The 14,368-nt window shown below is 35.2% G+C and overlaps 1 protein-coding gene across 1 annotated transcript in view; it reads left to right on the top strand.

Annotated features, from left to right (window-relative positions):
* LOC306852421 (wings apart-like protein homolog) overlaps window positions 1-13,011 on the top strand; it is a 56,871-nt gene extending 43,860 nt beyond the window's left edge. Inside the window, exons 16-20 of the mRNA XM_079389210.1 lie at window positions 2,450-2,614; window positions 3,086-3,284; window positions 8,770-8,858; window positions 9,688-9,783; window positions 11,168-13,011. Of these exons, the coding sequence (XP_079245336.1) occupies window positions 2,450-2,614; window positions 3,086-3,284; window positions 8,770-8,858; window positions 9,688-9,783; window positions 11,168-11,233 (615 nt within the window). The 3' untranslated portion in view covers window positions 11,234-13,011. The remainder of the gene's footprint in view (window positions 1-2,449; window positions 2,615-3,085; window positions 3,285-8,769; window positions 8,859-9,687; window positions 9,784-11,167) is intronic.
* Window positions 13,012-14,368: the final 1,357 nt, after the last annotated feature.

Genomic DNA, 14,368 nt, shown 5'->3' with positions numbered 1-14,368 from the left:
CAGGTCCATAAATATTGGGCCATCGACACAATTCTAAAATTTTTGGCTCTATACACCACCACAATGGATTTCAAATGAAACGAACAAGATGTCCTTTAACTGCAGACTGTCAGCTTTAATTTGAGGGTATTTACATCCAAATCAGGTGAACGGTGTAGGAATTACAACAGATTGCAAATGTGCCTCCCACTGGTTAAGGGACCAAAAGTAATGGGACAGAATAATAATCATAAATCAAACTTTCACTTTTTAATACTTGGTTGCAAATCCTTTGCAGTCAATTACAGCCTGAAGTCTGGAACGCATAGACATCACCAGACGCTGAGTTTCATCCCTGGTGTTGCTCTGCCAGGCCTCTACTGCAACCGTCTTCAGTTCCTGCTTGTTCTTGGGGCATTTTCCCTTCAGTTTTGTCTTCAGCAAGTGAAATGCATGCTCAATCGGATTCAGGTCAGGTGATTGACTTGGCCATTGCATAACAGTCCACTTTTTCCCTTCAAAAACTCTTTGGTTGCTTTTGCAGTATGCTTTGGGTCATTGTCCATTTGCACTGTGAAGCGCCATCCAGTGAGTTCTCAAGCATTTGGCTGAATATGAGCAGATAATATTGCCCGAAACACTTCAGAATTCATCCTGCTGCTTTTGTCAGCAGTCACATCATCAATAAATACAAGAGAACCAGTTCCACTGGCAGCCATACATGCCCACGCCATGACACTACCACCACCATGCTTCACTGATGAGGTGGTATGCTTAGGATCATGAGCAGTTCCTTTCCTTCTCCATACTCTTCTCTTCCCATCACTCTGGTACAAGTTGATCTTGGTCTCATCTGTCCATAGGATGTTGTTCCAGAATTGTGAAGGCTTTTTTAGATGTCGTTTGGCAAACTCTAATCTGGCCTTCCTGTTTTTGAGGCTCACCAATGGTTTACATCTTGTGGTGAACCCTCTGTATTCACTCTGGTGAAGTCTTCTCTTGATTGTTGACTTTGACACACATACACCTACCTCCTGGAGAGTGTTCTTGATCTGGCCAACTGTTGTGAAGGGTGTTTTCTTCACCAGGGAAAGAATTCTTCGGTCATCCACCACAGTTGTTTTCCGTGGTCTTCCGGATCTTTTGGTGTTGCTGAGCTCACCGGTGCGTTCCTTCTTTTTAAGAATGTTCCAAACAGTTGTTTTGGCCACGCCTAATGTTTTTGCTATCTCTCTGATGGGTTTGTTTTGTTTTTTCAGCCTAATGATGGCTTGCTTCACTGATAGTGACAGCTCTTTGGATCTCATCTTGACAGTTGACAGCAACAGATTCCAAATGCAAATAGCACACTTGAAATGACCTCTGGACCTTTTATCTGCTCATTGTAATTGGGATAATGAGGGAATAACACACACCTGGCCATGGAACAGCTGAGAAGCCAATTGTCCCATTACTTTTGGTCCCTTAACAAGTGGGAGGCACATATGCAAACTGTTGTAATTCCTACACCGTTCAGCTGATTTGGATGTAAATACTCAAATTAAAGCTGACAGTCTGCAGTTAAAGCACATCTTGTTCGTTTCATTTGAAATCCATTGAGCCAAAAATGTTAGAATTGTGTCAATGTCCCAATATTTATGGACCTATGTATTGTTTATTGAGGGGATGTGAATAATGACTTTAACTAATTAATCGTACAGGTTTATGTGGTTCATTACAATTAATTGCACCTCCACAAATTAATTTACAATCAACATAAAGGAAAGATATTTCAAATAATATTTGTAAAAGTATATTTTTTCCAAGTATTATCCAAGGCTATATTGCCAATACTAGTATCTGTTAAATGCATTTTTTCTTCAGGTTTTGAGGATAAAGTGTCTAAATATAACCATTCAACAATAGTTATAGAACACAATGAACCTTATAGACTAAATAAACTTACTATAATCATCCCATAAACACTTTATAATCAATGTCTCATTTAGCTTTGCCTTCATTTATGGGAAATAACCCTCAATCTGCTTTCTTGTTTCTTGTGCTACTTCAAAGCTTAATAAGATTAGCGAACAGTGCTCAAATAGCATCAGCATAACGGCATAGGAAGTAGGGGGAAGTTGTCTCAGGAACTGAGACTGTAAGTTAATTATTTTTAATGTTAAACTGCAAATAAATATAGCAAAAATGAAAAAAAAAAAAAAAAAAACATCAAACATACTTTGATTAAATTGAAGAAATGTTTAACTAGTTTTTAAATGTATACAGTATATTGAATAGTATGATTTATATAATTTGCACATCTAAAAAAAAAAAAGTTGAAAATATTTTTTGTCCAATCCTAATTGTTTTTTGTTTTGTTTGTGCAAACCGATTGTGTGTGACGTTACTATCAAAGTGCAACCATGTTTTCTGTCTTGTGTCCTGTTGATCTAAATGATGTGTTTTTCATTGTATTTGTGTGTGTTTTTAGGGTCTGGGCTTGCTCATTAATCTGGTGGAGTACAGCGCGAGGAACAGACACTGTCTGGTGGAGCTGCAGATGGAGGGAGGTGAAGTCTGGGAGTCCATGTGTGTGTCTGAAAAAGATGAGTTGCAGACTGAGAGATCTCTCAGCGCAGTCGCTGCTCTGGTGAAGGTATATAAACACACACGCAGAGAAAAACAACTGCTGCATGGCCACACTTCACACTTGCAGAAAACAGGGCCTACATTCATTACACCTGTTATTAAGGTCTTGGTGTGACGTGATCACAAGTGGCCACTCAAAACACTTCGCTGTTTACACCTGGTAGTAAGATGTGTCTGAATTGTAGACCACTGGTTATCAGATTTTGAGGAAGTTCTCAGATTCCATGTCTACTGTTAGGTCATGTTGATATTGCATCAGTGCATGGTTTGCATGAAATTAATTTCTAAGATAAAATGATACATTGGTGTACAGTGTGGTGTAGAAATTTATGCTAAAGCTGATCATTAATGTGTCTGCACGTGCAATATAATCATTTCACTTTTGAGCATGTCCAACAAAATTATTTTCGAGCGCTGATTGGTTCACAAGCAAAACACTAGTAATTACATTGTGTTTGTCTCTGTGTCTGCTTTATAGCTTTTTCTTCAGAGAGAGCATGCAGCCATGTTAGCGGAGGCGGAAACAGATGACTTCATCAATGATCCGCCAAAGTCCCAACTGGACCAGAGTGGAGAATGGAAGGAGACCAATGAAGAGATCCAGTGGGTCGCTTCAGAAAACAACAACACAGAGGACAAGAAGGCAGAGGACGATGAAGAACTTGATCTCAACAAAGGTAGACATTACACCCAGGGACTAGACAAATGCAAATTGTTTTTTGCCACGGAAATTAATTTTGCTTAATGTATAAGCCACTTTGGTGGGCAACTAATCTCAGTTCGGAGACCCAATGAAAGAACACTATAGCACACTAATGTTCAAGTAGCATATTTGATTAGAATTGGAGGAACATATGGAGAAGCTGATGAGTGGCTTCCCTTCAATTCTAACTTCTGTTCATCCCGATCTTCAAGAATCTGCGTCAAGAATCCAAATGCACACAATTCTTTTTCTGACATTTGCACAATTCCAGTTATTTTTTTCTGCCTTAAGATACAAAGGTAGTCTAATGCAAGGATAATATTATGTAATTGTCATCTGCAGTCCGCAGTCAGTAATTTTGCAGTTGAACTTGGTGTTCAACAAACATAGTCGCTTGGGCACCTATTGTTTTTTGTAGGTGTGTAGACACCTATTATATCCGTTAGCGTTCTTCTTGTTAGGGCCCAAGCCACTAAGGCGCAGGGGCCTCTTGTTCTTCTAAGGATTATTTATTTATTTAAAAAAATATTTTTTTTCCGACTATCCGGGGGGTTTTGGGGGCCTTAACGTGCCCAAAAACTCTTGAAAATTGGCACACATGCTGGAATCCGCGGCCATTAGGACGCCACAGAGGCTGGGACCTGGGCTTGGCACAGCGGCTCTACGGCGCCTCCTGGAAAACTGTCAGAAAACTTGATGTATAGCTCTCACATACTTGCACGTATTCATATGAATCTCGGTACACTTATAGAACTCAATGAGCCGAACAACTTTCAGACTGCATGTCATAGGCTCTGCCCAACAGGAAGTCGGCTATTCAGGGCTGTTTAAAAAGCGCATGCTCTGGAATTTGATATACTCCTATAAGGATTTCCAAACGATTGCCACCAAACTCGGTGAACATGATCTCAAGACATTGGGGATGCTAAATTGCGAAGAGATTTTTCATATCTCGAACGGTTTGCCCATGGCGAGGCGATGAAGTTATGGCGAAAAATGAGAAACTGGAAATGCCTAATAACAGACACATACATTGTCTAATTTTAATCAAACTTCAGTGGTTTGTTTGTTGCATGATGCCGATCGCATAGATGTGACTATTAGGAGTCAAAGTTATAGCGTTACCAACTGGCTGCAGGAAGTGTGTCATTTTCAAAATGCTTTGAATTCAGCATCTTATTTTTACTGTATTTGCTTCAAACTTCATCAGAATAATGTCAAAACACGGCCGATGTAAAACTGTGAAGGGAATATTGATATCTAAAACTCTGTTGCCATGGACTCAACACACATATCAGTATTAATGATAGTTAGACACTGGATAAAGCTCATAAACGGGCGTGGAGGAGGCACTCTATAGCGCCACTTTTTGTCAAAAATGGGGGGGGTTAGTTTTAGGTACACACACCAAACTCTGTACATAAATTGTTCTAATTAAGCCGGACAACTTTCTAATTTACAATCATTAGCTACGACCAACAGGAAGTCAGCTATATTTATTTTAATGTGTTTTTTTTTTTTTTATCAGGCTGTAAATAAATTCATACTCCTCCAAGCAGAAACAAGTAATTCACACCAAACTTTGTCAACATGATGCCAATATACCGAAGATGTTAAATTGCGAACGGATTTAGGATATCTCCAACGGTGTGGTGATGGTGATTCATTAAATTAACAATAAAAAAAGATAGCAGTAATTGTTTTGTATCTTTTAAGAGCAGTTTCCAAACACTTCATAAAAAATGACATACACAGAACAAGTCATTCTGAGGAAATGTGATTAATTCCATGAATTTACAATAAACTATGGAGAGCAGAAAATTAAAAAACTTATCAGACATCTGATATCACTCTGCTTCTGTGTGAGTTGAGTGTGTGTTGAGGTGGTGGGTGAGAGAGAGGGTCTGTTTAAACTTTTCAATAAAATCGTTAAAAAATGCTTATAAATCATTAAAGGTTTTGATAACACTTTGTAATTAGGTCTCATTTGTTAACATTAGGGAATGCATTAATTAACATGAACTAACAATGAAAAATATATTTTTTACAGCATGTTAATTCTTCATTGATAGTATGAATTTACAATGAACAAAATATTTTTAATGTTAGAAAAATAGTCATGTTCAAAATTTTAATAATATATTAACACATTTTGGAGTTAATATTGATCAACATTAAATGGTATATAATTATTAATGATGTTAACTAACAACAGTTAAATAATGTTGTTTTTTAACATTGGTTAATTCACAAATAACATTAATTATTAACAATATATTTTTACTTTGTGTTAGTAAAAATTATGCATGTTAGTTCATGGAAAAATAAATCATTAAAAAATACTTAAAAGCTTAGAATACTAAAAAATTATTAAAAGCTCAGGTAACTATAATAATGTCTCATTTGTTCATATTAGTAAATGTATTAACTAACATGAACTACCAATGAAAAATATATTTTCACAGCATTTATTAATGTTTGTTGATGTTAATCAAAATGTTTAATTCACAGTGCATTAACTAATGTTAACAGATAAAACTTTAAATCTTAATAATGTGTAAGTTTTGAATATTAACTAACATTAATACTATATAAAGTTGCATGCGAAAGTTTGGGAACCCCTTGCAGAATCTGTGAAAATGTGAATAACTTTAAGAGAGATCATACAAAATGCATTTTATACATTTTTGTGCTGCAAATAATAATTTGAAACTAATTTGATACTGACCTATGACATCCCGTGAAACTTAGTTGCTCCAAACTTTTCACCAGTTATTTATATCTACAAGCATGCATTATACCCTGTAATTTTTTGTTGTAGTAAGCAAAGTTAAAAAATATAGATGCAAAAGTTTAGTTTACAATAATCTCTCTTTGGTTAGCATTATTTAATGCATTAACTAACGTGAACTAACAATGAACAATCTATTTTTAGATCTTTTTTTAATGTTAGTTAATACTAACATTAAAAATATAATTTTTTTGTTAATTCACGTATATAAACTAATGTTAAGATACAACTTTGAATTTTAATAATGAATTACATTTTGGGCTTGACATTAATTAACATTAATAAATGTTATATAATCATTGTTCATGTTAACTAGTATAGTTCAGGAATATAGATTTTAACATTAGTTAATTCAAAACCAACAAACTAAGTATGAATAACATTTTTTTTTTACTGTTTATTTTAGTTAGTAAACAATTGTTTATCTTAGTTCATGGTATTGTAACTGATGTACATTAACTAGAAATTTTAATTAATAATGTAGTAGTCAATTTTAAACATCAAGATTCATAAATGATACTGTAAAAAAATACTGTTCATGATAACTTAATGTTAAAAACTAAAAACTTATTGAAGTGTTACAAAAGTTTTACAGTCATGGCCAAAAATATTGGCACCCTTGGTAAATATGATCAAAGAAGGCTGTGAAAATTAATCTGCATTGTTAATCCGTTTGATCTTTTATTTTAGAAATTCACAAAAATCTAACCTTTCATTGGATAATAAAAATTTAAAATACACTTTCTAAATGATCTTATGAACCACTGACAATTCTTAAATAAGTTGTTTGTAAATATCGTAGTAATCTAGAAATGTTAAATTGATAATTAATAAAGAACAAAAATACAATTATTATACTATATACAGTGGGGCAAATAAGTATTTGATACACTGCCGAGTTTTCAAGTTTTACCACTTGCAAAGAATGGGAAGATCTGTAATTTTCATTGTAGGTAGACCTCAACTGTGAGAGAGTCTATAAAAAAAATCCAGAAAATCACATTGTGTGATTTTTGAATAATTCATTTCCATTTTATTGCATGAAATAAGTATTTGATCACCTACCAACCAGCAAGAATTCTGGCTCTCACAGACCTGTTAGTTTGTCTTTAAGAAGCCCTCCTATCCTCCACTCATTACCTGTATTAATTGCACCTGTTTGAACTTGTTACCTGTATAAAAGACACCTGTTCACACACTCAATCAATCACACTCCAACCTCTCCACTATGGGCAAGACCAAAGAGCTGTCTTGTAGACCTGCACAAGGCTGGGATGGGCTACAGGACAATAGGCAAACAGCCAAGTCGAATAAAATGCTATATTTTACGAATGCATTGGTGTACCATTACGAAACTTTATATGTACCATGGAGACCATGACATGAAAGTACTCAAAAAGTTTTGAGACAGTGCCACCTTTTGGTCAAAAGTTGCAATGAAATGTCAAATAGCTGCTAATAGCTTTCTGTGAATTTTGCTTATTGTAATGAGACTGGTATTAATAGATTCCTTGGGTCATGCTAAGAACAGTGATACCAATGTTGCCGTAGTCAGCCAAACTTCCTCTCTGCCCTTTTGATTTTCTTAAACTACTTTTTCGAACTCCTCCTAGACCGTTGGTCCGATTTTCACCAAAATCGAATCATATCATCTTCAGATCATGCGGACAAAAAGTTATGGATTTCGTGTTGATAGACAAAACAGTCTTCACATACCACAACATGGAATTTGAGGCATGATGCCAAAATGACACTTGAGGCCGTATCTCTGCAATGCTTTGGCATATTGACACCAAACTTTGTGTGTGCCATTGTCACCTCACACAGAACACACCACATCGATTTGATAACGGTGCCACCTGTTGGTCAAAAGTTAATAGTCATTCAATCATATTACTAGTAGTTTTAAATGATTTTTCAGCCATTTGGACTACAATAATCTTAAAATGGCTTCAGTTACTTATTTCTGCAGTTGGTCTGATGCTCCATGCTATGCTTAGCTCCTCATTTTGCCGCTGATGTGCTTGGCCCCGTAATTGCTGCTTGCAGCTATAATTTTTTACATGTTTTTGCTTACTACAACAAAAAATTACAGGGTATAATGTATGCTTGTGGATATAAATAACTGGTGAAAAGTTTGGAGCAACTAAGTTTTTAATGTTTTTAAAAAGTTTCCAAAGTGCTGCATTTCTTTGATCGTAAATGCAGCAAAAACGGTTATATTTTGAAATATTACAATTTAAAAGAACTGGTAACATATTTCTGCAATGGCCCTTGATGCTTCACAAGTCATTTATAATATGCTCATGTGGTGATCAGTTATTTTTGGTGCTCAAAAAGTAATAACGGTACTCAATAGTGTTGACTTTTTGATGAGAAGTTCAAAAGTTCTGTCCTAAACATTTGGATGGTTTTGAATGCATCACTGCTTCCACAAATAAATATATCAACAGCAAAAGCTGTTTATTTTAAATTATAATATTAATAATAGGTATTAATAAATTCAATTATTCTAAATTGATGACCAGTAATGTAATTAAAAAAGTAGTGAATAAAAAGTTTAAACTTTATTTAAATAAACATAGAATGTTCCTTTTTAATGAGATAAAAAAAAATCAAATGAAAAAGGCCCATTTTGAGTAGCCTGTCATGTGATTTTTCTCTCCAGCTCTTCAGCATGCTGGCAAGCACATGGAGGACAGTATTGTGGCGTCATACACTGCACTGCTTTTGGGTTGTCTGTGCCAGGGGAGCCCTGTAAGTAACACTTATTTCACCTCACCTCGATGTTTCCCATTTTGTATTTTTGATTCATGTCTTGTGGCTTTGTCTGCTCAGAACCAGCATTTTCCTCACAAAGTACGAAGAGTATTGTTTATTATTAATATCAGGTATGCGTTTAGCTCTGCCAAGACTACTACTGTTTGGCTAGATACCCTTTCTGTCCTGGACAAGTGCCGCTTGTGCCCTCAGTAGTGGGATGAGGCCACAGTCACTTTAAGGTCAGGACAAATCCAGGCTAGACCAATGAGGGTACAGAGTTTTTGTTGTTAATATTCCTTTTGCAGAGTTTGAGTGTTGTTTGTCTAAATTGCAGTTTTCAAGTTTCAGGGCAGGTATCAGAAGAAAGCTGGCTGTGTTGTGTCTGCCAGTATTAATGGATTTATTTTCAGGACTTTAATAGTTGGGCTGTAGAATCGCCTGTAATGGACTCCTCTGTTTCTCTTTCATACCACTCCATTGATTTCTGACTGACATACAAGACCATTATCTGTCTCACCAATAAATGCAGCCCAGTCACAGACACAAAAAGAGATGGCATTTTATTTCGCCCACTTTTTGTTTAGACGCATGTTTGCACACTTTGAAAGCCAAGTTTGATTCTGTTTTAGTAAAACAGATCGACTCAAAGGGTTTCTATAGGAAGGCGCATCTTAGGGGGCATCAGAGGAGGGAAATATTTTATTTGGATCTGTTTCTGAAGCTTGAGTACCATGGAGACTAAAAAGCATCGAAAAAAAAAGGCCTGAAGTGCACTGTAACCTCACGGGAAGAATGAGCTGCTAATGCTGTGTCTCTCTTTCAGATGATTGTGACTACTGTGAGGGAAAACCTGCCAAAAGGGGATTTTTCAGTCATGACAGAGATGCTGAAGAAGTTCTTGAATTTTATGAACCTTACAGTAAGTGCACAAGAGTTAGCAATTAACCAGTATAGGGTGGCATATTATTGCTACAATATCAATTTCAGTAAATGATGCTCAAAATTTCACAATTCATTTAGAGAATGATAGAGTGAGGGATGACATGGTGGCAGTCCTGGAAGTTAGCATCAGCCTGGTTCCCTCGACATAAAGCCAATAGGACTTTCCTTAATTTTTATTGGAAAAGACAAACTCTTACATATTAAGAGAATCTTTGCAAATTAACCCAGCTAAATAGAATTGTTAGAAGTAAAAAGCTGAACCTAGGCTCTAAACAGAATGCACCACATTCACTTCACTTCCATGTCACCATCAAGGTTCTGATCACAAGTTGGAAAGTTTAAGTTCTGATAGTTTGAGTAGAAACAACTCTTTAATAACCTATTTAGTCCCATTTAGCCACTTTTTAGCAACCAACTTTTTTTAAGACAAGAAATAGCTTTAAAAAAAAAAAAAAATACACGAGGGTATTACTGATATATTTCATGTCCATAGATTAAGACCTGAAAATATTGGGTTGTTGACAGCAGACCAAAAAGCCCATTGGGACGATAGAATTTTAAATTAAAAAGTGCTGTTATTTCCTGCAGCATAACTCTATTATATGCTTTAATAAAATACACACACACACACAGTTTCTTTAAAATGATAAAATATCTACAATAAGTACAAGTAATAACTATTTATTATATATCAAATAAATGTGTATTTAAATATACATATGTATATATATATATGCGTGTGTGTGTGTGTGTGTGTGTGTGTGTGTATACAGTATATATTTGAATTTTCCTTAGTTTTTATTCAGTAATGAAATGAAAGTAGAAATAAAGATACAAATGAAGTAAACAATGCTTGACTTTTTTTCAGGTGTTTAACAGCAGTAGCAACTATTCACTCAACTACAACTTTTTTTTTTAATGATAAATTAATTACATCAACAATTAAAACAACTAAAATTAAAGCATCTGTTGTCTATTAGTCAATCATCTACAAGGCTTTTCTGTTTTTGGAACTGTTACATAAGAGGGTAATATGTTTTATGTGGTCCAACTCTTATTATGCGTAATTACAAAGTTTTACACTAAACCAAACCTTAAACCTATAGAAGGTAATTGTTAGCATTAGCATTTGTGTAATTACATTGTAATAAGGACTTATTATAATAAAGTGTGACCCATGGGAGAAATACCACTTCTGTTAATTGGCTGAATAGAAATTATGTGACATGAATATAACAAGTAGGCAAGTATATGCGTGATCCTGCTGTAATGTCAATACTAATGTTCTACCTCATTTTATAAGGAAAACCAATAAAGATATGCTTATTGACTGAACAGTTGTGTTTTTTTGTTCCTTACAGTGTGATGTGGGCACCGCGGGACAGAAGTCTATCTCCAGGGTCATTGATTATCTGGAACACTGCTAGTGTGTTTGCAGAGCTCTTCACACAGACCTCAGATCTCTGCTGCCCAACCAACACACCTGGAAAACAACCCACCATCGTTATCATCGACCAGTACCTTCCTCATTCAGACTGTAAAGAATTAAATCTAAAGCACATCATACTCACAGAACTCTATTAAAAGGAGCTGTTTTGATTGAGTTTGTCACCCGTTTCGTCTTAAAATGTTTTCATCGCGACATATTTGTGTTCCTCGCATTACAATCCTCCCTAATCTGGCGTCTATTGATCAGTCACCTTGGAAGTTGGTTTTCATTGGAAAAAATGGAGAGAGGGGCTTTGATAAAACTTGTTAACCTGTTAACGGATGTCTCCCCCTCTGTTTGTTTTATTCCATTCTCAAGTCTGTGAATTTAAAAGAGCTGGACACTGATCTGAATGATTGGAGGGTGAATCCAAAACCGTATTCGAAATTCTGGTCCTCTTTGAAATGCCGCAAAGACATGCCCTCCTGGTTCAAATCCATTCTCTTCGCTTCAGGATGTGCTCCCTTTGTGTTGCACAAATTAGTTTTTAATCGATACCGTGATGTATAAATTTGATAAATGTATAAAAGTGATAAATTACATCACTTTCCATTTTGCTAGGGCAGGAAAAGGGACAAAGCGTTTTTAGAATGTTTTAGTAGTCGTGATTTTTAACCGTTTTGTTCAAATGCCAGAACGATAACCGTAATGTTAACAACCCTGATGTCCAAACCTTATGTGGTTCGAAATCAACAGTCAGACTTATTAAATCGTGCAATATGCAGAATTATGCTTGGCTGCAGTGTTCTGCAAGAGAGAAATGATTGGGAATTTGAATTAATTCAAATGTGTTTTTGACTCCAGGAAATCTCATCCATGGGTTTGGGTCGTGACTACATGGTAACCCTGAGTTCAGCGAAAAATTCTCCTGCATATGCTAATATTGAGGTTTTGTTAGAGCCGAAGTTGCTGTGAGAATTAAAGATAAATGCAATAACCGTTTCGATGAATGCTGGTATCCGTCTAGCCGTGACCTTGGGTTTGGATGCTCAAGTGTTAAAGAGAGCCACACAACAAACTTTCACCCTACATTTCATGAGTTTATGTCTCAAACTACGTACTGAATAAGTCCTCTTTTGTTTTTGGTTGGTTTTTGGAATACAAGATTGAATTTAGCACTTGACATCTCTCTGATAAGGCCAGTAGATTCCAATTTTGACCCAAACTTGTTCTGATCTTCTCAAGGTCGTTTTCTGAAGCGCTCTATTGTTTGTTTGCCTTCTAAAGCGATCGCCTTCAGCAGACGTTTTTTGTTGCCGTTAATGACTGAAATAGACAAAAATAACTTCAATGCACACAGCTTAACGAAAGCAAAGCTAGGGATCGTTTTCCCCCTCACCGCTTAACTGTTTTGGTTCACTCTGTTACACGGAACACTATGAGTTGTGAGTATTTTCTGGGCTGTTCTGGGCACAGTCCTGCAGTCTGTATCTGAGCTCCAAACATCGCAACGGAATTGAATTCACACAGCGGGGAACTGAATGAAGCAACACAAACTGTAAATACTCATGCAAATATTGGCTGTTGGGGAACTAGATAGACTACTTTTCTGAATCCAATCGTTTTATTTTATACCGCATTTTTCTCAGTTGTTTTTTGAGGTAAGAGTTATCGAAAAGCCAACTGCAGAACGTGAAATTTGTACCAATTTCAAAATAATGTCTTTGGTTACTTTGTACATAATTTTAACGCAAATAAAATTGCTACTTTCAGTACTTTTTACTTGTCATTTTTGGTGTCTGATTGGCATATTACAAGGCTATTACTGTTGCTACCAGTTACGTAATTAGATTACTTTAAGTAACTAGTAAAGTAACGCATTTTTAATTTAGAAGGAAATATCTGAGTTGCTTTTTCAAATAAGTATTGCCATTTACTTTTTCCCATGTATTGACTGACAGCTCTCGTGTTGCCATGTTGAGAGAAATCGGGAGTAAGTGCAGAGGCGTTGTGCGCGCTGTTTCGGTGTTCCTCAAACTGAATAAAAACAGTCAAATGCAAACTCAGAATATTATACAAACCAGCAATCATTAAATACGTTAAATAAGACAAATATAATTACGTATTTAATCCTAATTTTTTAACCAGTGTTTTTGGTACTGACCGTTGATGATCCAGTTCAACCATACTATAAGCAAAAACATTTTTTTTTTTTTTTTTTTTGCTGAATAGTGTTGAACATTCTTCTCCTGTGTTATATTCTTCATGCAGTTTGTTTGAGCTGCACCCTCTACTGTACAGACATTAATTTACATTTCCTTCATTTCACTTTTGGTGTGAAAGGGTTTTTACATTTCTAAAAGAAGAACTTTTATATTAAAAACAAGGAAGCCCTGCCCAGTTTTTTTTTTTTTCTTTTAAAGTAACTAAAAAGTAACGGAATGCATTACTTTGCATAGAAAGAAAATAAGTGACTTGATTATTTTTTAGAGGGTAACACAATATTGTACTGCATTACTTTTAAAACTTAACTTTCCCCAACACTGGTTGCTACTAAATCAACTTTTTAACAAATTTAGGAAACACTTCTTGGGGGGTCCACTTTAGACTTTTTACTAGGGATGTAAGGGTATGAAAATTTCTTATCACGATTATAGTGACCAAAGTTATCATTTAGTTACCAATTATCATTATTCTCACGGTATTGATAAAATGTTCAAAAAGTATCGACACATAAATCACTTAACCAAGTTTTATATTTAAAAATCAACAAACAGCAAATAAATTGTTTCTAAAGTGACTTTTTGTTTGCATAATCACTAAAACAATAACATAACCAATGATTTTAAATGACGACTGACAACAGTTTAATAGCGTGTTCAAATATCTAATGTAAATGTTCAAACAAAGCTTTGAAAAAGTTTCATATAAAGGTAAACCTCACATTTCAGACTGTAAATAAGAAAAAGGGTTGTCAAAATTATAAATGATTATTGGCTATGTATTTTATCTGCTCCATAAATAATTCTAGATACCTTATGCAAATTGTTTAAATGTGTAGAATCCACGAAAGCTTGTTTTTCATCAACCGGTTAAAATTTACAGCAGGGCATGCAAATTTGGTCCGTTTTTT

This window comes from Barbus barbus (genome assembly GCF_936440315.1).
Source record: "Barbus barbus genome assembly, chromosome: 32".
Lineage (NCBI taxonomy): Eukaryota > Metazoa > Chordata > Actinopteri > Cypriniformes > Cyprinidae > Barbus > Barbus barbus.
This window is presented reverse-complemented; position numbering and strand designations above follow the sequence as displayed.